Here is a 27,801-nt window from a genome sequence, read left to right as displayed (position 1 = left end):
TATGGTCCACAGAGGCAGGCATTTCCAGCAGGTAAATCATTGCACATGCAGTCTGATCACTCTGAAACAACATCTCTTTCCACATCAAATACAGAGGGAACCTAAGTCTGTGTTTCTATTGATGGGTAGCACAGTACAAGAGAAACAGATCTGTAGCAAGAAGAGATGCTGCTGGGGACTCAGCATCCAGACTTTATGTATTCTTAGAGATTTTGCTTCAATGTTGTTCTAGTTTGGTCCTTTGGACTAAAGCTTATGAGGGTCAGGTTTGCTCCCAGGGTACAACTTTCTGTATAGAGTCCTCTGAAAGGAATCCCCACCAAGTTTGCTCCACAATGTGAACAAAAGCACAATAATTGGGATGATCAGAATATCAACTTCAAAAGAACAGAAATGCAAGTGCAACCAGGCTCTATACTTGACACTCAAGTATCAGTGTTGGACAGGATGGAGTCTGGGTATAAATCCCCACTGTGGTCAGCAGAGTGCCTTTCGCTAACTTCACCAAGAAAAAGCAGAAATAAAAATTAACAGAACAAATGCTTCCTAATGTAGGCAGACCCAAAGTCTACAACCCTAATACACTTTCTGAAAGCATGTTTGCTCAGTAGATCTACCATTGAGCGAGGTGGCATTCTATATGACTATCTGTAAACACACACATACATATATATACAAAGGGAGCAAGACAAAGAGATTTACAATAAAGACGATGATTTCATAAAAGATCAAATTTTAAACTAGTTGCCTCAAATGGAAACATCATCATCAAAACCCTGTGGGTCTGGTTCAGCTGTCACGCAAGCTTCATGACAGTATCATCACAGCATCTTCTACCTTGACTGTGAGTCAGGGTGAATAAGATCAAACTACATGATGTGATAATGTGACACTTATTCATAGATACCTCCAGTAAACCCCACAGATAATATTGGTTTACACTATTAAAATGACAACATTAAAAACAATGATATAAAGAGCAACAGTAACAGAGAAGAAACAAGGACAGAGAAAAGGCAGAGAGGGCATAATCTGATGAAATTACTTATTTAGCACTGTGATTTTTCAACAAGTCTGAATTAATTTACTTCTAGTTATAATATTCTCCTTAAAATAAAAAAACTTACCCCTGGAGTTAAGAACAAGTTGAGATTTTTGTGGAGGAGAACTTGATTCTGAGGATTTCCTCGACAGAAATTCTGAAGAAAAGTGTGGGCTAGATTCATAACTTCATTCATCTTTTCATCGCTCTGCAGAGAGAAAAGACAAATGAAATCAGATGGGCATACCTAGCCATACTTGTTAAAATGACACTAGGTGAATTCAGACAGGAACAAACCATTTTTCCTGAGCCTTTATAGGACAGGAATTCCCTCTTAGGCAAAAGAAACTGGTGTAGTTTTCTTCAGAGGCCATTAGTGACTGTACCTTACTCTAAATTGACTTGACCATAGGGAGCCACGGGTACGAGCAACAACTCTGAGTAAGATCTCCTCATGCATGGTTATCATTTCCTAGCTTAAAAAATTGCTAAGTGACTTGAATTAAATAAAAAAATCCACCTCTAGCCTGCACTGATTATAAGCTTTTGAAAGCTTTAGCTTTTATATAGCTACATATCGAAACAGATGTATGTGTGCTTGTGTGTGTACACCTACATGAATATGTATGTTTATATACACTCCTACACAAATATATATCTAGTTTCATCCCCATTTTATCTTCCTCTCATGTAGTATTCTAACTATGATTTAATGAACCACCTATATGGACAAACACTATTTTACTGAATACAACTGAACCCAGTGTCTGTATCATAACATTAGTATGTAACACTCAGGAAAATGTAGCCCAGAAGAGCTTTATCTCCTCTCAATGCTTTCTACAAGATCTAGAAAGATGTGGTCTTTTAAAGGCTATCTTTTAAAGATCCTTAAATTTGTATGTGCAATGCCAATAAATGAGTGCAAAATCACATTATCATCTGAAAAACTTACAAGGATCACTAGGTTAGAAGCCTCCACCACAATAAAAAAGTAATTATTTCAGACTTGATCCTTGAAAGCTTTTTGCCCATTTTGTGCATCTATGATAGCACTCACGTTAGCACCCAACAGTGGAATTCAGGTACTGTTCCAGAAGTTCCATTAAATCAATACTTCTTACTGTGTAGTGACTTGCAGATCTAGGTTTGCCTGATTCAGGACTGGGAGGATAGCTCAGTGGCGTCCAGGTACATGAGGTAGTAAACATTAAATTCTTAACAAAACCTGTTCTATGAAGGCAGCCGTATTTAAACCTAGGCCCAAACCCATTATTCTTAAGGCAGAAAATGGCATCATTATCTCATGTTTGTACCGCAGTTGACAGAATTCAGTCAAAAAAATATTCACATTGATTCTTGGGCCACTTGAGGCCTTGCCCTTTATTGAGTTCATGTTCCTTAGCACTTGAACTATGAGAATAACCTTTTCATAGGGTATCTGCAGAAGGTCCAAGACTACCAAGTGGGCACCCATATTTTTCAGCAATCGCTGCTGTTGATTCCGAGATTTTTTATTCTGAACACAAAGTTTGCTGAGTCGAATCAAAATCTATAAACAAACAAACAAACAGACAAATAAATAAGCAGAGAAGGAAACAAGCAGTCATATCACAAAACGAAACAAAAATGCATTCTTTTAAAATAGTTAATAAATCTAATTATCAAACAAGCATGTGAAGTTTCTTAGCAGATATACTGACCTCTTTAACAATATTGTAGTTATTGCTTTTGTTGCTGTCTATCTGGGGTTTTTTGGTCCCATCCTGTATTGGACTCAAAATATTTGATTCCTATAACAAAGAACACACAACAAGTGAAGATGTCTTGCAATTTCCTCTACATGAACTAATTGTATGTAATAACAGCAAGTGAAGAAGTGTTACAGCACTTATCAGATAATAAATATATATAATATATAATATAAAATATATAGAATATATATAATAAAATATATAAAATATATAATATATATAATAAAATATATAATAAGTGTTACAGCACTTATAATAAAAATATTCATTCATCCTTTATCCACTGGTCCATGAGTTCACAATCAAGTCCTTCCTTTGTTTCAAATTCCCAACATAATTTGAGGCAATTACCCTATGTGTACATGATCCCTAGAATCATATGTACATGCTTCTGATCCCCCTAAGAAAGAATACATTCCTAAATCATGGAATAGATATCCAAGGAATTTCAATACTATGAGAATAGGGACAATAAGTATATTTCAATAGCACCACTCATTCCAAAAATCTCTAATACAGCTAGAAAGATTACAAGTCTCTGTATGTGAACATTAGAAAGTCTGGAGAAAGAGCTTAAGATGACCTCTGTAATTAAGATAAATAGGTGGCGTTCTCAGCAGTACAGGAACAAGTAGCACATGGAAAGTGGAGATGTTCCTTCCATGAAGAGGACACTTCTGTCCTCATCTCTGGATGATGCAGGAAAGGATTTAAAAAGCAAATGAGAGCCTTATGTTGTTAAACTGCAACATCCAGTCATGATGCTGTATGCTCTGGGACCTGGCTCTTAGAAAGCCCCAGCTGGGTATGATATATAAGAGAAATCAAGTCAGCAAGTAACTGCCAACACCCACACACCTTTCCATGCATATCTCAGTCAAAACATGGAAGAGCATCCACACAAATACTGTCACTTAGAATACTGGCAGTGTTGTTTTTTTGTTTTGTTTTCCGCTGCCAGCTATGGGAAGCCTTTCTTAACTGGAAATACAAAGAACTGAAAGATTGGACTTTGGATGCTGAAATAAAGCATGTAGAAAAACTACAGCAGAACTTGTGATTGCCTCACAGTATAACCACAAGGATATAAACCAGTGTAATAGCATGAAAAAAAAAGAAGAAACAGATGCACTTCTGAGTTTCATCGTGTCCTCAAACTTCCTACTGTTTTAGAGATGAAAATTATGCTAAACCACACACGTGCACGCCAGTCTGAATGTTTATACATCTTGAAACCTCTCTCTGAACTTTCTTAGCTGATGGCGAAGATGAAGGGTTCTATAAATCCCAGCTGGTCTTAATTTCCAGTGGGGCAAGAACAGCTGCACCACTTGGCCATGGAAGCTGTTTATAACAGTGTCAGCACTGCTGTTCAGCATGGTCATGTTGATCTATGCAACAACAGTGGATTTTATTTGTTTAGGTTTGTTAGTATGCATGCTGCCTTCTCTTTAGCTGTTTGAATCAATACTTTGGAAGGAATTTCAGGCTCTTTGCTATAATTAACCACCCTCCTCTGTTCTGGGACTGTGGGTTAACCAAGATTAATTTACCTGTTACTGTTACCAGCATTCTTCCTCAATCAATGTAGTTTTATAATACATGTGAAATATATGTCTTTTCTGAAAGCACTGACCAGCATTAAACTGCTGAATCTATCCTTTCTCTTAACAAAATAAAAGCCTGTTTATTGAACCCATAAGGGCATGCCAGAGACGTAGTTATCAAGAGATGATCACATCACTGGGATACCAGAGACACTCAGTTGTATATCTTGCCTTGTTAAGCCCCATGACAGACATTCTCTGTGACGCTTTTCCATAGGGGACAGGGAGTCATAGACATCACACCAAGAAAGGTTCTCTTCTGAGCACCCCACCTTTAGGAAATGGTATTTTCTGAAAACTATGTCCTTTATTCGTAAAATTCCCAGAATATCACTGTGTGCATCAGTCTTGGGATCCTTTCTTTCTAGCCCCCAAAATGTAGCCTTGGATTCCAGAATTGAGTCCAAGCAGTTCCCAGCCGCTGAAATAGTCTCACTCATCCCAGCAGGAGAGCTGTGGACAGCACTGGACAGTGTCACGCTGGCACAGTTTTGCCCTCTGCAGGCTGTGTTTACTTACTAGGGGAAAGAAGGGCACTCTCAGAAATTCCAGTTCACAATCTCAACTTATAGGTGATGTTTAAGATGCTTGTTCAAACAGTCCCAGAACCAAAGCAAACTGCCACAGCCCCAAAAAAGAGGAGAGCAAAGGAACACCAGGCACTTGAGGGCTCAGAAAGTTTATACAACTTTAAACATTGCTGAACTTTCTCAGTGGATGGTGAAGATGAGAAGCTCTATAAATGCTACAGCACTACATTTCAGCTCCACCTGAGAGTCCTTTCACAAAGACTGTTTCTCCTCCTTACGTCTGTGCTTCTGGTGCTACACCACCAATACATCCTCCAGTGACAGGACAACGAAAACCACACTTTCTATGGGCTGTGGTATCTATACAGACTCATAACATCTTTGTACTAGAGATAACCAAGTAAACAGGCTTTATCTGCTTTTTCCTTCTCAAGCCAAGCTCAGTTGTGTGACATCAATTTCAGCATTTCTTCCTAATCCTCTGTGGTATCTAACATGTCTGACCTAACTCCAAGCACTGCTTCCTGTAATTCTGATCTCCAGTTCTTATGACTGAAGATCCTGCATGGATGGATGTAGGATTCATTGTTCTTCCTGTGGAAAACTCGAGATACTTTATTTTTCTACAAATAACATTTCTGGAGTCAAATGACTGCAAAAAAAAGCAGAAGCCTCTAGCCCCCTCCCCGGGTTATTGTAGAAAAGTGAAAACAATGACCTCAGAAGACTCAGAAGCCAAAGGGCAAAAAAAAAGGGATTTTATTTCTTTTTAAATTCTTAAGCCAATCTTGCAAAGTGCTTCAGCAAGGACAGAAACTTGGGCTTCACGTAAGACCGTTCTGGGATGTAATTTGAAGCCCTTGTGCACGTTCAGTGTTGTTTGCAAAAAATCAAGCACAGGCAAATGGAGCGTATTCACTAAAGACCTAAAGGTTCATCCAGCTCAGTGCTGAATACCCAGCATCCATTCCAAGAAAGCATGGGACCTCACAGGGATGTTCATGTGCTTGAAGCTAGCCACCTGCTTCACATATTGTAGATTATGACCGTCACCTCACCTCTTGTGTCTGACTTCAGTTCTCAGAGAGAGTATCCATTATCTTAAGTAGTTTTGCCAGGTATAAATATTTCCTGACTGTTAAAAAATAATTTAACAGAGGAAAAAATAATGGAACAGGTTCTAAGCTATTGTAACCTGGCACAGATCTCATGGAATTACGACCAGATGATCTAACCACTTGTGCAGATTACATATTACTGTTCTAATACAACAGTCTCTCAGATCTGCCAGAGATAATATCACACATCTACTGAAGCACTGCTAATCCATACAGACCCACAGATGCCTCATGGGAAAAAAAAACAAACCACCACTGAAAATCTCCCATTTACAGATGCTTCTGCACATCGTTTTCTCCCCTCTTCCTGGAATTTCTTTGCCATCAGGGCTTTCCATAAAAATAAAAGGATTTAATTACACTTTTGTAATTTATTATAGGTACATAACCTTGTATATATCCTGCTGCAAGCCTATACCCTGTTTCCCCATTACCTTTCCCATTCATTAAATAAAGGAACATTTTCTTTCTTGCTACAGATATGCTTGAGAAAAGAAAACAGGAAATCCCACATATTTAAGCTCATAAAGTCCAGATTCCTCCCCAGTTCTGACACCATTAAATTCTGCTAAGTTATATCAGAGGAAGAGTAGGACCTGCAATATCCCTAGAAACTGGGATTCTCCCTTGAAATGTTGGATTTTCCCCCATATAAAGCCACCTAAGACCTGCTTTCCCATCTGAAAGACCAAGTGTATGTCATAGAAATATACAGACATCCTGTCTCTTCTCAATGGCTCCTACTTTTCCTGAATGTGTTGGCTTCACAATGCTGTATGAACTACACTTGACCCCCTACTAAGCTTCCTCTAGTGGCTTCCTTGCCCATTTTCTTGCTACCAGTGAAGACTCTATCATGGAAGAGAATAAGGGAAGTGCTGTCTCAGAAATGGCAGTTGATCATCTCTCCAAACTTCCTTTGACAAAAATGGAAAAGTGGGAATAAATACTGGTGTGAAAGCCTGCTCTAGCTACTGTTATGTCACAAACCTGAACCATAGCAACTCTTGCAACACTTTGCACTGTAAGATTTATACTGGAATTATGTAATTACATAAGGACCTCAGCTTTCACAGAAAAATAAAAGTAAAAAAAAAAAAAAAATTAATTCCAATTTTTCAAAATCAGGTATCTGTGGCTCCAGATCCAAGTTCTAAAGTTTCCCAACTTCTGGTGTGACAAAGGTCAAAAAACCCAGAATATTAGTGTGTCTACAAAATCTCAACATTCTTAGGCAAGTCTTAGGTCTGGTGGAGAGTGGAATTTCTTGTGTAATATTTGGAAATATGGGTTTGATTTTACTCCCCTTCCCTACTTGCAGGAACAGATACTGTCTGCTACTTATTCTACAAGAAATCTGGACAGGGGCTTTTTACATGGGCATGTAGTGATAGGACAAGGGGGAATGGCTTTAAACTCAAAGAGGGGAGATTTATATTAGATATTGGAAAAATCTCTTTCCTGTGAGGGTGGTGAGGTGCTGGCACAGGCTGCCCAGAGAAGCTGTGGCTGCCTCATCCCTGGCAGTGTTCAAGGCCAGGCTGGATGGGGCTTTGAGCAACCTGGTCTAGTGGAAGGTGTCCCTGCACATGGCAGGGGGGTTGGAACTGGATAAGCCTTAAGGTCCCTTCCAACCCAAACCATTCTGTGATTCTATGATTCTTTCTTCCAGCAAGCCAGCACAACTGCCACCAACACATGATCCCTAGATTACTTCCTTGGCCACAGAGTGATGCCATGCACTGTGTCTTGTTTGCTAGTCAAGAAGGAACGTAGCATAGCGCTGTGACATAAGTTACTGAAAGCAGTGGGAGAGAATACTGAACAAATTGATAAAAGAGGTTTTATCTCCTATTTTATCTATTACTAAAGGTCAGCCAGAATCCTGCACAATCTCACTTTGCTACTTTGATTAACTGGACCACAAATTTGCAGTTGTTTATTAAGCTACCTATCGATACTGAAACAATTCTAACAGCAAAGTCTTTAGACCCACCTCTATTGGCTCTTCTCCCCCTTTGGTTTGATTGTCGCCCACCTCTCCACTCTCATAACTGCTGCTCTTTTCAACCCACAATTCTGATTTTTCTACAGTCAGACGTAGCTGATCAAGATCAGCCTTGATTTGCTTGTAGTTATCAACATCTTGATTAGACACCAGCAGCTGAACCTGGAAATACAGAAAATCGTAAAGCTATTACAGCACTAGCACCAGCACTCACGCCTGGGTAATTTGCTTGATAGTTTCCATTCTAAGCCACTCTTTCCAGGTGCTTTATGTAACCTTCTTTATGAAATTGAAACATGGCACATGCAGCATTTTTAGCCCTCAATCATCAAGAACATTTAACAGAGGCAGAAACTATAGTTGCCCAAAACAAGTTAGTTTATAAAATTCACAAAATTCTCTCACCTTCCTTAATACACTGCAAAACATTTTCAGCACAAACACAGACTTACAAGCTCTTGAGATCTATGCAGGGTTAGCACTGATGCTCTGATTATGATCCTCATGGCATTAAAACAATACAGTTACATGGCATTAAAGCAATACAATAAGAAATAGCTTATACCATCAGCACAGCACTTCAGAAGTGGGAAAAAAAAAAAAGGATGATATAATAAGGAATCATGACATCCAAAGAAGGGTCAGAATGGCAACTTTAATGATCACCTACATCACCATAATCAAATAGTGAAAAACAACAGATTTTAACACTGTTAGGCGAGCTTAAAAAACTTGTTTAAATATAGCTCACAAACTGACTCTCAGGTTCATGTAATTTTCCATCTGAGTGGCTGCCTTTTACTAAGATTAATATAATCTTGTCCTTTTTTTTTTTTACTCTGGTTTTTTCACTGTTATTTGTAGTTCTTGATTTAACATGATCTACGTATTTCCTTACTTGGTAATGCTCTTTGCTCTACTGAGATTATTAATGAAGATAATATTGCCCAAAACCACCAACAATCTTTACTGCAAATCAATAAGCACTATTAAGAAATCACACTTACATAAAAGATTAAAGTCACATGGCAGACAAAAACAGTGATAGGCACATTCTATTTTTGAAAAACATCACTACATGCAGGCTAATATTCACTATTTCATAACACAAAGTTTTCATCATCTTCTCTCTTAGCTTGGTAAAACCTTGTGATTTTACAGAATTTATGAATGCTTCTCATCCACAGACATTCATATTCCATGCTCTCTACAGTTTTTTTGTTATTTGCCAATTAGACTTTTCCATCCTTTACAAAAACATGTTAAGCTACTCAGTCCTTGCTGACCTCAGGGTAACAGCTATTTATGCAATGAACCAGCATGGCCTAACTTTAACCATCTGGTGGGAGGCCTTTCTACTACAGTGCAAAACATTAAACAAATGCTTTCCAAGTCTTTATCGTTCATCTGTTCTTAAACAAGAGAAACCTCCACATGTTACATAAGGGTGAGAGAACATGCTATCAAACTCCTGAAATAAGCATCAGATGGTATTATCAACGTGTGTTACAGAGGCTTACGTAAAGAGAGATGTTCCTTCCATCCAGCCCCATGACATCAGATCTCCCTATCCTAATCCACTGACACATGGAGCCTGCACATGCACTGTTATCAAGCAGAAAGAATAAAAGCGGCAAACAGGTTTGGCTCTATTGCTCTATTCCTGTTATTTGGGCCTATCTTTACCATGCAGTGGAGCACAATGAAAAGACACCTGAATTAGAACTAGGAACACCACATGAATAACAAGAGAGCCTTAAACCAGCCTAAGCAGCCCTGAAGACAGAAAAGGCTTATTGCTGACACCAGTGCACTGCCTGCAGAACACAAGCCACTAACTCTCTCTCTGAGGGATCACTACTAAAGCATGTCTCACTACAAGATGCACGCATGTCCCACCTGTCACCAGGGACCTATGTTTTCAGTAATGGATGCAATGCCAGAAATATCTATTTCTGGGTGCACAGCCATAATACACATTAGCACATATGGTCAAATCTAATGAAAACAAAACAAACAAGCAAACAAACCTCTCTTGAATTTGGGCCTCTAAGGAAATAATTAATGGCAATTTTGGAAAGTAAAGCAGCCTTTGGAAAGACTTTCCCTGCAGTCAAGTTTCCTGGAATAACACTATGCCCATCCATACCTGTTTAAATGCTTGCAGAACTTCTGCTCTCTGGCTGAAGTGCTTAAATAGCAAGTGCAGAGCACCTGAGAGCAAAGGAGGGTAGTCATGCATGATGAGGTGAATGAGGACCCGTAAAAAGGTTCTGCCTCCTTCATCATCAAGCTGAACTGCATTCTTCTCCTTTCTGATAAAAAAATAAAGTAAAAGAAATAAGAAGAAATAAAGTTTTTGACACAATCTTCATTTGAAAGAGCTCTTAAAACCAAATCAAGCTGCAAGAAGGCAACTATAAACATTAATCTAATATATTTTATAAGGACTTCAATCCTACAGCTATATGCTGTTGCAGCAATCTTGTAGTGGAACAGACACTGCAGAATGAAAATAAGTATGTATGAAATGTGTCAAATATTGTAAATAAAACCCATATTGCAAAAACCTTTGTTTAAGTCTTGAATAAATTGTCCCAAGCTCATCCCCAATCCAAATTAACTGAAGTAAACAACATTTCATCAGAGATTAATTTGGCCCTTTCCTTTTTACTCCTTCCCTTTTCATCTATTAAAATTTCATTTAAGAAAAAATAAGCTCAAAAATAGTAAGAATTGCCAAAAGCATCATATTTCTGGAATCATATTCATAATCTGGAACGGCAGAAAGCAGATTTACATTTAACATATCAAAGCAGAAATAATGTTTCCAAGAAACCATTCAGTCTCTCTGTTAAAGATGCAGATGCCAAGGGCTGTGTGTTGTTTTACATTACGGGAGTTCAGGGAGAGGACTGGAGGCATTGCTTGTGATGGTAAAGATTGAGAATGCATAAGGGACTGAGAGAGGAAAGATCAGAGTGCCCATAGTGCAGATCCTTCTCCCTAGCTCCAAGAAAAACTTTGAAGTCTATGGCCTTGTCTTAATGGAATTCATTTTTACTGGTATAATTTTAATTATACCCATAAAATTAAACCAACATGGTGATAATGATAATAACTCTCCAGCGTGGATATTTTCTATGGGGTTTTTTTGTGTTCACAGTGTAGCTGAAACAATTTCCAAAACTCTGCAAGCATAACTTGTGATCTGCAGGCCTCTGGTGGTCCAGAAGATCATGGCAAGTGGTCCACAGTTGACTTGAGGAGTCATATGAAAGAGACTATTGTTGACGTCAATTTCTAAACAAGTTCAAACACAAGGTGCAACGACAACTGGTCATGTGGTCTATGAGAAATATTGAAGGTCAACAGTAACCTCCTGATCCAAGAAATTTGGGGCTACAACCATAAGGTACATGAGAAAAAGGTTTTTCTTTAAAAGCATCCATGTAAGACATTAGAAGATAAATACTTTTAATACTTTAATAAATGCTTTAGCTCAACATATGTACAATGTTCCCTGGCTGCCTCTGGAAACATGACAAAAACCTACTAACTCTCTTACAACTAAGAGGGTGGTCATTTCCAACCCTGTGGCTACCCATGCCAACTGGGCTATTGTTTGAAATCCAGATCTTCTCTGGCACTTTTCTGTCTATGTATAGGTTATGTAATAAGCAGCAGCCAAAGGAAGAGAAAGAGGTATGAAAATATGCCCAGAATAAACAGAGACTGACCATGAGAAATATCAACACAAACAAACAGATATACAGAGATGTAAAATTTCAGAGCATGTACCTGCCAGCAAACATGGTCTCAGCCTGAGCTGCAATTTCATCTATATCTGGAACAATTGCTGGGAAAAAAAATTAAGAAGAAGAAAGCCAGTGACATTGTTTAATCTGCACAGCAAAATGGAACTATGGAACTCTTTAAAGTAGATACTGTCAAATGAAGGTGTAACTACACATTCCTCAACTGGGTAAAATTCATTATCTGCAAGAGTAGCGGAAAAGAAACAAGACATGGGCTAACTGGGGGTTAAATTGTGTATTACCATTATTATTACTAAGGAAGAGCCAAATTGTAGCAATGAACCAGAGCCCCATGGTGTTAGGTCATCTTCAGGGACCCACAGATGATACAGAATCTGAAACGTTTAATTTTATTATTTTTTATGAGAGTCATAAAAGCAGCAGTCAGCCTATTAAACACTTCTGTGTGCATGGGAATGCTCTGGGAAAACCACTCTATTCCCATACCTCATTTACCTTACTTAAATCAGTCCTCATCCAACCCCCAACCGTATTTTCATGACCTACCCTCCACTTCATTTATCATTTTGCAATGTTTTGGGAAGAGTACAAATAACAAAATCTATTGTCATAATGGAAAAAAAGAATCACATTTTTGTTAGAGGAGGACAGGCCAGAAAAAAAATAAATCTTTCTTTCATGGGATTCCTTAAAATTTTAATTTTGCCATAAACTTTTCAACTTGAAGCAGCATGCATCTTTCTGCTCTAGATGAGTTCATTGTTTGTAGTAGGCTTCACAGAATTATTTCACATTGCAATACAACAGCAACATTTACCTGTGGCAATCCCTGGTGTGTCAGGCGGTGATGTTGTAGAACAAGCAACATTTTCATTGTTCTCCCCAAACTCTCTCTTATAGATCGATAGCATGTAGGATATTCTATAGTCCAGTCTAACGCTGAGAATAAACTACAAGAAATAAAACATTTTAAACATGACTTTTCTCCTGCCATTTGGTAATATGGGTGAGGATGCTTCTGTGCAGGGATAGTTGATTATTTAAACCTACAAGGATACTTGATTATTTAATTATTTTAAGTAAACATGACCACTGCTAAATAAAAGAAGAATTTGTTACGTTCATCAGCTTTCAGTGTTTTCTTTCTTTGCTCTGACCATCCTGAGACTATTGAATTCTACCCCTATTGACTACTGAATACTAAAAAGCAGCCTCAACTTGTGCAGGGGCTCCAACACACTGCCTTGCTCTCATTGTCTGCAAGCCACATCAGTACATTGATGTTGAAACTGTTGAAACAGTTATTTCATATTTTGTATTTCAGCTGGACTTCTAATGCCCCATGAAGATAAGAAGAGGAGTGGGACTGAGACTAAAGACAACAGGCTCGAGGCTCACCCTCTCAAATGCTAGACAGCCAAGGGCAGCAGTGCTGTGGTAACTCCAGGCTCTCGTGAAGTACAGGCAAGGTGGGGTCTTTCATTACACTGGTGATTGTGAGCTGAGGATGTGGGCAGCAAATACCATTTCCTTCATAAGCTTCCAATAGTGTTGCCAGCATACAGCAAAAATAAAAAGTTTGGTTTGGGGAGCTAGCACTGTAATGGTAACAGGGCTTCCCCTCACCCAACACTCTGCTTTCTTGTGATTATTGGTGCCTTTTCTTCCTCAGCTGTGAAATCAGAAACTCATACAGGAGAAATCCTAATTCAAAGCTGGAAGTGTTGCTTTTATCTTGAAACAGTGAGGAAAATAACTAGGCTGGAAACGTTAGTAGCAATTCAATGACTGACACATATACATCTAACACTTCAACAACTGACTGCCTATCGACTGAGTTTCATTGTTTCCCACACTTACGCTCCTTGCCCACAGTAAATGCAAGCACACAGTGAAACAGGTTTAAGGTAATTTAACTTATTTTGCAGTCAGTGGGGATGAAAGCACATATGTTAAGTTACCAAGACTCAGGTGACAGGTGATGACATAGGAAATGGTGGCAACCTGTTTCTGTGATCTCTGACTAGAGTCAGACAAGCTTCCCAGACCCAGAGCACTGCAATAGGACTTGACTGGAACTATACCATCTAAATGCAGTTAAAATGCCAGTTCAAGAAATAATATCTTTGCTTTAAAATTTTGGTTCCATGATGAAGTTACCCCATAGTTGTACAAGCTAGATTTTTAAAAATAAAAATTTCCTAAGTCAACTAAGTCTATCAGGCCATCTGTTTAATTCTGGCTGACAGCAGGATGAAAACTCCTAAATAAAAAATGCCTCTACTTAAAGATGTAAGAGGACGTATTGAGAATTAAATTATTATAAACGGAATTATTTCTTAGAACAGAATAGGTTTAATCACTATTGTACAAGCTATGCATCATAATTCAACAAATCTAAAATATTCTTACTCGTCTTTTAGGGTAATAGCACAGTAATGAAAAGCACTGTTATTTAAATTAATCTTCTTTCATTGCATTGTAAATCTACCTAAATTAATTTGTATTTCTTGTGAACTAAATTCATATATATGCACATTAACTGTGATTCACCAACATATGACACTTTGCAGTAATCTGCAATAACTTGGCCATATGACTAAACCATAACTAACGAGCCACAGATTAAGGAATAAATTAGGATTAAATGCTCTCCAATCCAGGTGCTCCTGCACTGGACATGTGGTGAAAAGGAAAGGATGATCCAAAATGTGATTCTCTTGCCTGTGAGCAGTCAGGGAATGCACAGAACGAGGTTGGTGTCCTAGAATCATCCAGTAGGCATCAACCAGTAAAGCAAGACAGTATGGAGAGAAACTCAATCAAGGAAAGAAAAAATGAAAATAAACAATACACATTAATGGTATTATTAGATGATAGAACTTCATAACACACTGTCCTTCAGCATAAGCCTTAAAGCAAAGGAACTCTGGAACCAAAGTATGCACTACTAAGGATACTCTAACAATTGACAGTCTTTCAGATGATGAGTAATTAAGGTAATCTAAATAATTTCTAAGCAGCCAGAACAAATAGAACCCTTCAAAAGTGACAATGGTACCAACAGATCCACGGAATTTATAGAAAACACTGAAACATTCCTTTAGGGCAAAAGTACTGCAGAAACTGGGACTTGATATATAGAAATATGTGTTCCACTTCACTTGGTAATAGCACAGAGTGAAAATTGTATCTCAGGAGGCATGCTAGTGTTACACAGCTTGTCGGTTCAGCTGGGAGAACTGTAGCAGCCCACAGACTATTCCCAATCTAGCAGTACAAATCTGAAACCCACTTCAAAAGTGCATGGCTTTGCATGCCTTCAGTGGGTGTAGGTCCAATTCTGCCCTTCAATATACTATTATAACAGAAGAGTCAAATATTAAAGTCAGGCAAGCTACCCCAGTGTAAAACGTGTGTTAACGAGACAGGAAACAAGGATACTGTCTTCAAAAAACATTAGTGAGGCAGAATAAAGGAGAAGTTCTGCCTCTTCACAATTAATAGTGACAGAGTTTCTGCAGCATCTAGCTCCTTCAAAAGTGAAGTAGGTATAACAGAGTGAGGACCACAACTGTACAATTGTTTACACAGAAGATAATTCTTCTTCATATCCAAGTGTTATGTTTAAAATGAACAGCCCAGTGAATAGTAAGAATGAAGGTAATAGAATTTACCACTCTGTGAATAAGAACTGTGAAATGGCTGCTATGTAATATTCCGCCAATCATTGTTACCTGCAAAATCTCAATGATTTTCAATTTGGTGTCCATTACAATCACATCTTCACTGTCTGAGGTGTTGGCTTGCTTGCTTGGGTGAATGCTCGGTTGTGCATCAGGGGCACTAATGGGAAATATAGATCCTCTGCTCAGCACCATTTGGGTCATCATCTCTCCTACACCATGGATGGTCCTCATAACATTGTTTCCTATGCATTAAACAAAAACATGTATATATTTGCCATGAGTAAAATTTGCTTGCAAAGCTATGTATCACATATACACCCATATGGTCAAATCCCTTTACAATCCTAACAGGCATACCGAAAAACAAGCCCCTCCATTCATGATCAAAACTCAGGAGAAGAACTCATTCTCATTACCCAGTGGTGTAGGGACAAATTTTTACATGGATTTTCCAGATCATTTCTTAGAGGTCAACAGACTGAAAACACCAAAATATTTCCACAGGTCTGTAAACATGTTCAAGGAATCATAAAAAGTAGAGTGTAAGAAATGTTAGTTGTTCACCCTTCCTTTGTCTGAAGGCATGTTATCTGCACCTAAGACGACTTCTGAAAGAAGTTTGTTTAACCTGTTTTAAAAAATATTTAAGTATTTTATATTCCACATTGAACAGCTTCCTGAGGCAATTCCAGGACTTGACCATATTTATTGTTAGAAAACTCTTATTGGTATTTATTTCATCTATTGCTGCAATTTATGACCTTGCTTTGTGAACAGACAGGAGTTCATTTTCCATGCATACTCCCACTGCTGTCTTTGGCATGACAATTGGAAATAATATATGTGCTTGACAGTAAGGTTGTTCTTGGCACTGGAGAAGCTGGAAGGAGACTATCCAAGTATCTTCACAATAAGAGAGAATAAAGATTTGAGGCTGTGCAAGTCTGATCAATCTCTGTATGACAGGCCACAAACTGAAGTCAACTGATGCAACTAGCCAACCAAAAGGTCTCTTCAAAAGGTCTCAGGAGAATGCCAGGTCCTAAAAGGCTGTCCTGAAGGTCAAACTAGTAGCTATAATCACAGTATCCTGCATATATTATACCTGGGGGAAAAAATGTTTGACACTCATGTGGCAAGAAACTTTATGCTGTCTAGTTGCAGTGATACCTATGACTGGTGCCAGTTCAGCAAAACCTACCAAGAAATACCATCTGTTCCCCTAGATTATACTGGTCTTTCTTTATAGTGAATTTTGATATGAAAAGCATCTCAGTGAATCAATTACTATCTTCTTCCAAAGGTTGGAAAAAGAAAGAGTGAGAGTATCATGCTACCTACCTACATGAATTCATTTTCTTTCTTGCAAAGTACACATCTGAATGAAGGGAAAAAAGAATGACACCATTTCTTCGCAGAAAGAGTGCCAAGACCTAGACTACACCAAATGCAAACAAAAGAATGGAGGAAATGCAGCTTTGCTGAGGTAAGCTGGAATAGCTCTTGTGTGTTTTTTAGTACGCTTTAATCACCATGCAGCTGACAAGTTTTACTCACATTGAAGAGACCCTCTTCCCAGATAATTTGCTGTAAAAAGCCAAAACCATATTTTATTGTGTTAGCATTATCCTCCTCTTATGCCCTTCTTTTTTCAATCCATAGAACTCAAGTACTGCATGCTGGGAAAGAGGATGCCTTCAGCCCTGACTTTAAAAGGAAAACACACAAAGAATTGGCTTTTTCAAAGTGAATAAGGCAGATTAGTGTCACATTTGAGGTCCTGTTCGGCATCCGGTCTGGTGTGCAATCACTCTGAATTGGTCGTTTGAAAATAGTACTTCAAGCCCCTACAAAGGAGGGAAAGAAAACCCGTATTTTTGACTTTGCATGATGTCAAGAAAAAAGCAGCTAGATGTCAAACTAGGGGCTAGGTCCTCACATCAGGCAGGCACAGAGTTCTAACTGCTTACACCAGCATAAAACAAATAAAATCATTTCAAATACCCTTCGTGCTGCAAAGTGAAAATGGTGCATTTTCCTTTCAAATAAAATAAAACTATTGGGGAATAACATATCACCTTCATAAAAGAGACTACTTTATCCATCTCTAAAAAGGCCAGTGAGAGGCCTGATATAACAAAGACTGAGAGGCACTCAACTAATGTGATGACAAAGCCTATAAAAGCATCTAGGAAATAAAAAGAATTCGGATGACTGCTCTCCTTTCCCCTTACCCATGCAACACCAGTGGTAAAAGATGGGACAAATCGGTGAGCAGTAGTTATGAAGCTACTCCCCACCAGCACCAGTAATAAGGATAATCCCTCTCTTCACAACATTCCTTTACTATTGACCTTCATGCAACTGTTCTAAACAGCTATAGGCAGGAAAGCAGAGGATTAAGGTGGTACTTACTATCACTGCCATTTCAAATTGTATTTCGTTATTACATAGGAAAGGATTTTAGTGAGAGAAAAGGCTACTTAATGCAGTTTAGTATTTACAGCTGAAATGGGTAGTGACTCAACACTGCATTATTTCAGTCAGTAACAAGGTGTCACAGACAAACCCGTATTGGAAAACTTTTTAACTAATTGTCTCATGCTACTATTATTTTCAATTAACTCGGAGCAGACTTGGGGAGAATGTTCGCAGAGTGAAACACAGCAACTGGAGCAATCCAGCTTTCTTGTCAGGAATAGTATTTTAACAGCTGTATTTTGAAGGGTGCTGATGAAATTCAGCTATCTCTTAGGAGTAGACAGCAGGCACCCAGCGCATTCATGCATGGTAATAAAGCAGCTGACTTCATCCCAACACTGTGTGGAAGTGCTCTGTTCTGCAAAAGAAGCCACAAGGATCATTCATGTACATAAGGAGTGGGCAGCAGCTTCTCTTCCAGAAGAACCCTCAATAATCAGCCTTTCTTCTGCTCAGTGTTATCTGTCCAGTGTTGGAAGTCTAGACCATATTAAGCATGGATTTAAATCTGTCACTCACAAACATGAGGGACCAGCAGCAGTCTTGCTAGTGAGTTCTTTCTCCTTTCTATGCTTTTGTGTTCTCTTGGCTTTAATACAGTTATCTCAGCAGGGAAGGGTATGAGCCTCTGAGGTAAGACATGCAGAAAGGTTACTGTGGCTTAAAAAGTGACTGACTGCATGTCAGCTAAGCCTGCAACAATGCAAGACAAAATACACTGGCTCAATAAAAGAGACTTAAGTTCTTAGTACATGTGCATAGAATGACTAAAATAATGGAGCTCTGATCTTAGTTACAGCTCCAAAGTGCTTCCTGAATATCAGTGCCCAAGGAAAAATTAACTTACTGCCTCAGCTAGTTAAGTGAACTAAATGAGGAGAGATAGGAAACAGTTGTGAACCCTGATTACTTTTCCATGGACTTTGCCACAGATACCCAAAGAGAAGCCTGAGCTGTGCCTTCATATGGTACTGCCACCCTCAATGTGCTGACCACCAGCATTTGTTGTCTTCTTTAAGATCAAGGTATTAACATCTATATATGGCAGAGAAATGTCGCAGGGAAGGAATGGCCATTGCATTGTTGTAAGGTCCCAGTGTGTACAACCAACCACTTCTCTCACTAGCAAACCACTGCAAAATTGTTCAGAACTATGACTGACCAACAAAAGACAAGACACAAGGCACTCTCCATGAATTGTCTTCCACTCTTCCAGCTCTCCTTGCCTCACCCCTATTCTTCTCCCTGCCTCCTCCCTCTGCCAAGACAAGTCAGATGTCAAGAACCTTCCCTAAGCAATGAACGCATTAGGAATACCTCCTGTTGAATGTGTGGTCTCACAAGGTTAGCCAATGGAAGAGTAAAATCTCTGAACACACAAGCGGTAATTAAAGGAGCTGCAGACTGACAGGCACTGAAAGAAGAGGAAAGAAAAGAATGCCTGTCATGTTTTGAAAAGACAACTGTGCATCCCCTTTTCATTACTTGTTATTACAGTGATCACAACTTTCTAATGAATATCAGTTTCTGTCACAAAACTGTAGCACATAATCTCATACAATTTGGCACAATTCACAACGCAGCGGCCTCTCTGAGAAGAAAGACTTTTCTGAGGAGTCAATTATGGGAAAAAGATAAAACCACCCAAGTAATCAGAACAGTGGGTAATTTGACACTTCATTTCCTATATAAACATATTTTCTTGATAAGTCATTTACTGGTTGCAGGAATCCTAAAAGCAGGATATAAAAGTAAACAACAATCTGCTGTGTTATACAGTATGGATGGTAAGTGACAAAATACCATATTCAGAAAGAAAAACAACTGTCAAAGGCAGCTGGCAATTCATGCCTTTTCTTCAAAATGCTCCTAGCCAGTTGCTGTGAAGCATCCATGGTTTGCTTCCCAGTACAACAGCATTTCAGGTATTTCACAATTAGTGCAGAGAACCATACAGTAGCTATATATTATTTGCCAGATGCATTAAGCTTTAGAGCTCTGTTTGTGAAAGAGGTATTAATATTTACAGGTTTTCTACAGAATTTACTCATAAAAACTGCAGAACCTACCATAAACAGACCAAGAATCACACTTTATATCTTCATGAAACCATTTTTCATTACTCAATAACTAGCTGACCTCAGTTAAGCCTCATAGAAAACCTAATGCATGACATTAAGGGCAGAAGGTGAGGTCACTTCCATATTGTATACAGCCCTCAGAAGTAATGAGGCAAAACAAAGAACCCAATAATAGGCAATGCACATGACACAGATAAAACTCATCCCTTGAGTGAATGTGGCCACCTCAGCCTCCACTGACCTACAGTATATCCACAAGTCCTCCCTTTTTGCATACAAACTCATCACAGCCCAGCCATGGTGAAACTGCACCAAACTTCACCTTCTTCTGACATTCTGAAGATTCTGTTGATGTTGCTTATCCCCAGCACCACACAGCAGTGTCAAAATCACAACTTTCATACCATGGATGTTAGAGAAAGAGAAAAATACACACATCAGCATGCTGGCCTTTAAAGTAAAATACAGCATGGGAATCAAGCCCTCTAGACAAGTTACATCTGTGAAATGGGTATTGATTCCTAGAAGAGCAATAGTCTCTAGAATCACATTAGTGCACAGGTCTCATGATGAGGAAAAGAATAAGGAGGGAAAAGAAATGGTCCATGCCAGAGAATTAAACTCTCAGACTGACCTCCCCTTTGGTCTAACAGTATTCTCCACTGAACAGCAGCTGCTTCACTGCAGACTTCTGTGATAAACACAGCTAATTTTCCTAAGGGTTAAATCTTTTTTCTCTTGTAACCCTCTTTTGTTTTTTTCTCTCTTGTAAACTGCTGGCATGAATTATTGCTCCAGTCTGCTAGGCAGCCACTGCCTCATTAGCTCTGCTATCAAACTATGCCTCAAGAAGATACTTCAAATTGTTAACTAGGCAAAAGAGCAGCTAACAGACACGGATGCAAGCCTGAGAAACAATACTAATTTCTATTAGTCCTGGATGAAATCTGGTCCTTCTTGGTCACAAAGACCCACAGGCACAATAGAAATGGCAGGTCCAAGCTTGTTGTCAACCGTGTTCTAGTAGTGACCTCACTGCTGCTTCTAATCACTATGCATCTCTACTGGCAGCCAAGAGGGCTGGAAGAAAACACTACCTTATCTTCTTGCTCAGTTAAAGCTGAAAGACTAAGCAGGCTACCAGGATGTATCAAAGGGACAGAAGACTGGACAAGAGTCCCCTGACATGCTGACAAGCACTCCTTTGCAGAGGGATGGTAGCCCACCAGCGCTAGAGTCTTCAGGAGAGAGCAAGGGCTGCCCATTTTGACCCCTATGAGGGTCAGATCCTTCGGGGTACATCAAAACAAAGCAGCAAAGCTTGCAGTATGACACAGGTCACTTTTCCTGCTACATTTCAAGGAAATGTTCCACAATCTCAGGACACCTACGTAGAGATGCTTAGTCCCGTCAGTCTACAAGAGGAATATGCTCTCAAGCTGAAGATCTAGACTTAATGTGAAGGAGCTGGGATATTTGGCTACCTGTTTCAATAGCTGAAAGATGGCATCTGTTGGGCCAGTAATGAGAAGACATTTTATGTGAGAATCACATAAAATCAGAGAATCGGAGAATCAGAAGCAGGAGCAATTGGAGCTTATTATAGGTAAGTTTTAAAAACCTGTTTTTCAGAAAGACCTGAACATAGCCTTCCTTTCTGGAAGTGAACTGAAAGATTCTGGTCAGTGGACACTGGCTCAGGAAAATTGTAGCCATTAACATAGAGCTCCTAAGGTAAAGACATGCTCCACAGATAATGCATGCTTGTACCACCAAGGGTTTTTTCACATTGATGCCCAGCACTGTGAATTGCATCCCAAGACATATGCAGCTTCAATTCAAGGATGTATTTCCTTGTATGTCATTATTCTCATTCCCAAACAATACTAACTAAATAGCACTGGACTGCATGGCAGAAGTGTAGCTTGCCTACTAATAATGCCATGTCATTTCATCTTTCAGACCTGACATATGCTGTAGCTGCATGGCTTGACTAAGTTATTTGAAGTATCAAATCACACCTAGAGAAAGATGTGCATTTTAATTCACAAAGAATAAATAACCAGTATTGGACAAGACAGATTGGCTCCTGAATGATACAGCAGGGTGCACTTAGTAGGAAAGCAATGACGTTACCTTTTAATTAAAATTGCAAGAGATTATAATGTTCTTGAAAGGTGCCAGAATGACAGCACTACTAAATGAAGTTCTCACTTTCTGCTTAAGAAAAAAATGCCTCATTAGGATACAGGTAGTATAATTTGTAAACCCCATATTTTACAGAATCTAAAAGGGAAAAAAGAAACAGAAAAAAGGTTCAAATAACCTCAAAAAATCATTCAAAGTTAAGACACTGATTGAAAAAAAAAGTTGGATGCAACATTTTCAAGTCAATTCATCATTAGGATGCAATCTAGGTAAGAAGCCTTTCCAAAAATATAGATCTTTTCTTTTTCCAGGATTCTATCCCACAGATGTTTCTAGCCAACTTTCCCCAGTCTGTCTTCATCAAGTAAGGTCACACCTGAAAACTACATGCACACTAATTTAATTCCAATTAGTAACTGACAGTGGCATTAAAATCAAGCTTTTTAAAGGGAGTAAGGCATAACATTTACAGTAACATAAGGATCTTTTCAGTATCTTTGCAGAACCAAGATAAACTCACAACATCAAGGACTACCTCAGTTATCAAGGGGGCTCAAAATTTAAGCAAAGTATGGAAAAGGACATCTTGAGGTAAAAGGTTAATTAAGTCTTCATGCAACTTCCACTAAGCCTGAAAATATAGCCCATTTTGCAGATTTGCTTCAACACTTGTCATATATACTTCTTTACTTAGCAAGTAGCTTTACTGAAATAAGTGGGTCTATTTAAAAAATAAATATTTAACAGAGAAGACTGCTGGCTGTAAATTTGGCTGTTTCAGTTTTGAGATGCACAGCTCCAGGCAGGCTTTCCAAAGCCAAGACCCACCTCATTCTTACACCTATCATTAATGTATTTGTACCCATTCCCAAAATCCTGACTACAGTTTTTACAGCTTGGAGCAGTGGCCAAAACCAGTAGAGAGCCAAGCTCACCAGTTCTCTACAACTTCACATTATAAGAATCAGGTGGTGGAAGCTTTTGTTGCTACAGACCTGGAACAGATCGATGTCAACAATGGAAAGGCAGTATACCCTATCTGTCCCCACATCTATTTAGCACTGAGTTTCCCATAGAAATCAATATTTTCGAACAGAATTAAAATGCGAGACCTAAAATAAATAGATCCTACCCAAAATTCTGAACTTCTATAGGGCTGCCACCTTGGATCTACTAGAGCTGCAGAAGAGGAATTTCATGACTTTTCCATTTGGACAGATCTATCAGGTCATTTGTCCTACAACCTGAAAATCAATTGCATTTCTGAAGAGGTGTAATTATTGAGAAAATATTGCTGCTAAATATTCATTTAATATTAATTTATGTAAATTTACAATAAGACAGTGATAAAAATTACGACATACAGAGCCCAAGCTGGTATTCAGTAGCACTTTCCTACATTAGAGTTACAGGATCAGGCCAATAGCACTTGATAAAATTTAAGCACATTTGTTTATATCATTAAACCATCATTCCCCAGCACCATGGCTGGCTTTCAATGTTTGTCAAAAATGGGATTTAGACCCATTTACACCTCAAAGACTGAAATATGTGTTTTTACTGAATTACAGCTAATGTTTAGACAGTTGTGATCACTGATTAGATTCATTAAAAAGATTAAAAAAAAAAACCCAACCCAACTTTTATAATCTCCAGAACTAATAATTTACTTTCACACGTTATTAGTATACAAACAAAATCATAATAGATACAATCTTGCCTTTTTCTGTGTGGTGGGGTTTTTTTATTGGTTTGGTTTTATTTTTAGTAACATCAACATCATGAGCTTTGCAACTAGGAGAAGCTAACTTCCTGTAAGAAAAAAGCTGTTTAAATCTGCGTATCCCTAGAGCAATAATGTGTTGGAGGGGCATGTACTTGCAATACTCTGCTTTCAATGGTATGATACGAATGTTGCAAGTATTGGGCCTGCCAGAGAGGATGCTGTCCAGCGAAACCTTTGCTGCAGTCTGGAAAGATATGGGAGAATAGAATCTTACTTCCTCTAAAGGCAGGAAGAAATCACCCTCACTCCTAACTGACTGGAGGGAGGGCTCCCACCATCCTGAATGAGGGCAGGGAACAATCCATCTGTCTGTATTTTATAGAAGTTACGAATAAAAAAACCCTGAAAAAAATCAACAGACCATCCTGATTTTAGAAAATGCCAACACATTTTCAAAAACCACAGAAACCCAGGCTGAGTTACTTTCTGTTGTAAGTTTTTTTACTTTACTTGTACTTAATAGCCTAAGAGACCAGTATTGAAAGTTAAAAGGAACAATAAAAAGCCAAGTCAGGTAACTGATAAAACAACTTACACGTTCCCAACAGCTCTGCTTTATAACAAAGAGGTTATCTGTGTAAAAGGGAAAGAGAGAACCTTTGATGTACAATCTTGTAAGTACTATAAAAGTGAGAACTACGCATACCTACAGTTTCACCTGGTGAACAATGCTTACTATCAGAGTGGGGGGATGGGGGGGATCTAGATAAAATTCCTGAGACCAGTTTCTCTGTTGGCCTGTTCATTCCCTAGTGGTCTTGCAGGAGGTGGATCCAGACTCCTTGGTAACATCAGTACTTCTATGGTCAAACTTATTTGAGTAGATGTGACTGCACAAGATGTGAAAATAACCCTGCTCTTTCCCTTTCCCCCAGAAAAAAAGTACAGGAACATCATTAGGACACATGAGCACCCAGTATACAGGCCTGTTTCAGCAACCATAATACAACAAGGTCTCTCTGTCACAGACTCAATCCCAGTCTCAAGTCAGGACTCGCTTATCCTTAGCATCATCTACAGTCCAACACATGCAGAGGCACAGAAGTTCCAGCCCACCACCACTCAGACAGAAAACATAGGCACATGCTGCGTCTTACTGTGGGCTCAAGCACAAATTCATTAAGTCTGAAAAGACTGGACGCAGAAGAAGCCGTGTACACTACAGCACAAGCCAGCAAATCCCTTGAGCTCGGCTCCTTCTAGCTCAGCGTGAACACATCACACCTCAGCTGCAGCTAAGCGATACCTAGCAAAGCAGAGCACGCAAGCAGATCAAACGATCTGTGAGTTTAGAACCTTGTTCAAACCTTCTCATTACCTTGTAGCAAAGACAAAATCAGGATGTGGGTGCAAGACAACCACAGGACTGGTTTTAAAGGACTGCTACCCAACAAAAGTTACTTTGTTTTCTTTTGCTTTTAATTTACTTCATGCCTGCCAAACTCCTGCCCCTACAGTCTGATTCAGCCCTCACCAGCAGGCTTCCACTCAAAGAGATGACATTTCAGCCACAGCAGTTGTCTCCAGAATGTCAGCAACCACATACAGCACCTGGTGCTTTCTTCCTGAGTTCCTTTTCTAATCTTAATGTGCAAACTAAGGTGAATGCTCATTGTATTTTGGGAGGGGGTGGGGGGGGGGGGTGGGTTAATGAAAAGTACTCCCCTGTTTTGCTTGAGTAATACATTCTTCAGACATGAAATATGTTCTTCAGGCATGAAGTTCTATGAGCTGAGTGCTCAAAATTAGTGACGAGGAGTAAAAAAACTGCCTAAACTTTTAAATTATGTATCTTTGCAACATACGCATCTTCAAAGCCTAATGCTGCCTATGGGTATGTAAATATGCACCTCTAGAGAAAGAAGGAGGAATGGCAAGTTGCTTGGGCATAGCAGTTAAATATTAAGATCATTCCAGTCTCAGCTGGGAAGTGAATGCACAAATTTATGTGTTTATGATTTGGCAATCAGAAAAGAAGAGGGAGGCTGAAGACAAGATATGACCATCGAAAGATAGGCATCCTTTTTTTTTTTTAGCATAGACTGTAGGAAGCCACTCCAGCAAGGGTTACAGCTATTCCCAAAACTTCAATGACTATTTTTAAGATGAGACAGCACAGCCAATATGTCTATCTCTGGTCTCCTTTAAGATGGCAGACAACTGACAACAATATGAGCTAGCAAAAAGACCTCTCTAAAGGCTTTATAGATGTACAGTTGGCAGGAAAGGGAGGGTAAGAGGGGCGGGGAAAAACAACAACAACAACAGATTCCAAAAGAACATCAGTGGATTGTAACACCCTGCCCTGAACTGATTCCAGTGCTCAAAGGATAAACATCCCTGGAGATAAGTACAGCCAAGAAAAAAGTTTAAAGAATCTGTATGAAGACCGAAGCTAATCAAAGATACACAAAAATCCCACCTTTGTTCTGTGCCTTTTCTACTGGAAGAATGTGAGACAAAAAGACGTATAACAGAAGTTTCCAACAAGGCTCCAGGTAATGGTTTAGTGTTACTAACAAGGCTACCGAGTTCCCATTTGCACAGTGGTGACATTTTGTGCATTCCTTCATACTCAATTTATTTCAGAGTAAATTCATGAACATGGAATTGCTCTGGAATTTTGTACAACTAAGAGTAGGTCTGTTTGCACTTAATAGGTGGCTCTTCCCTCTCCTATATAGCCTGAAAGGAAACCCTTCAATGGAAGTAAAAGGGAATTAAGGATGAAATATAATTTTGTAGGTAAATGTGAGTAAAAACATTAAACAAGTGGTCTAACCAGGATTAAAGACTTGAGCGGAGAACTGAATAGAAGAACCATATCTGCATGTTCCATGTTGCCAATATGCCAAGATCGTATCTGGAGCCAAACTGTGTCCAGAGCTATTTAAGAAGAGAGTCTGCAATGCAGTATTTCAAGGACAAAAAAGCAAAATATAATTCCAAGTGTCTGAACATACAGTCTTTGTCTAGCACTGTAGAGGGACTGCAGCCGGCTATAGCATGCCTTAGTGTGCACAGCATTGCAGGAAAGACTTAAGGGGCTTTCAGTGAAGTGTACTGGCAGCAATGGAGGAAAGATCAAAAGAACAAAGCATAAGACTTCTCGGAGATGACAATGACTATCTACACTTCTCCAGAATGTGTGAACATCAAAGAAGGAAAAGTTATAAAGGATGGTACACTCACATAGGGCATCGGTAGAAGCAATTGAGCAGAATGATGATAAGGAAAATTCAAGGCTGGGAAAAGGCGTCCCAGAGAAAATACAAAATAATTGTTGTTTCAAACAAGACAGCTCATCCTTTTTGTTGCTGTGGGCCAGCTGGCAGTGCAATGACACTTACAGCAGCTACATATTAAAACAGAATTTGCCATCTGTCTCCTGGACCTTCAGCCCACATGACTGTCACACCTCCCATCCACACACGCAGGAAAAATAACTGCTAAGTTTCAGCACTTTCCTGGCATGCTCATTCTTCAACCCAGTTTTAAGCCATAGCAGAAAAGGCAGTGGGACATACAGTGTTGTCCTGGAGTTGTCAGACAGGCACTCTGGTCTGGATTTAAAAAAGAATATCTTAAACTGACAAACACATCCAGAGGATGGCCTCATCCAGAGTTTTAACTGGTGCTTCTGCACCTGTTGGACCAGAAACATCTTATTCTCCTTTTAAATGAAAGGCTAAGACGAATAATAAACACTTGTGCCATATATGAGCCATCTTAATCAGTGTGGCCATGCAAATGCTATCTGCATTTGGTTGAGATGTTC

General features: G+C 39.0%; 1 protein-coding gene across 5 annotated transcripts in view; it reads right to left on the bottom strand.

The window, feature by feature from the left end:
- ITPR2 (inositol 1,4,5-trisphosphate receptor type 2) overlaps nt 1–27,801 on the bottom strand; it is a 257,303-nt gene that overhangs the window by 139,605 nt on the left and 89,897 nt on the right. For all 5 annotated transcript variants that reach the window (XM_061359821.1, XM_061359829.1, XM_061359798.1 and 2 more), the window contains 8 exons: nt 15,576–15,769; nt 12,656–12,788; nt 11,861–11,918; nt 10,209–10,374; nt 8,048–8,221; nt 2,746–2,835; nt 2,469–2,594; nt 1,128–1,250 (listed from right to left, as the gene is read on the bottom strand). In XM_061359821.1, coding sequence (XP_061215805.1) covers nt 1,128–1,250; nt 2,469–2,594; nt 2,746–2,835; nt 8,048–8,221; nt 10,209–10,374; nt 11,861–11,918; nt 12,656–12,788; nt 15,576–15,769 — 1,064 coding nt within the window. The remainder of the gene's footprint in view (nt 1–1,127; nt 1,251–2,468; nt 2,595–2,745; nt 2,836–8,047; nt 8,222–10,208; nt 10,375–11,860; nt 11,919–12,655; nt 12,789–15,575; nt 15,770–27,801) is intronic.

Source organism: Neopsephotus bourkii, unplaced genomic scaffold, assembly GCF_033783945.1.
Source record: "Neopsephotus bourkii isolate Nb327-2 ecotype Australia unplaced genomic scaffold, CSIRO-AGI_Nbou_v1 NB_107, whole genome shotgun sequence".
In the NCBI taxonomy this organism is placed as follows: Eukaryota; Metazoa; Chordata; class Aves; order Psittaciformes; family Psittacidae; genus Neopsephotus; species Neopsephotus bourkii.
The sequence above is the reverse complement of the archived record's forward strand: the minus strand, read 5'-3'. Positions and strand labels throughout refer to the sequence as shown.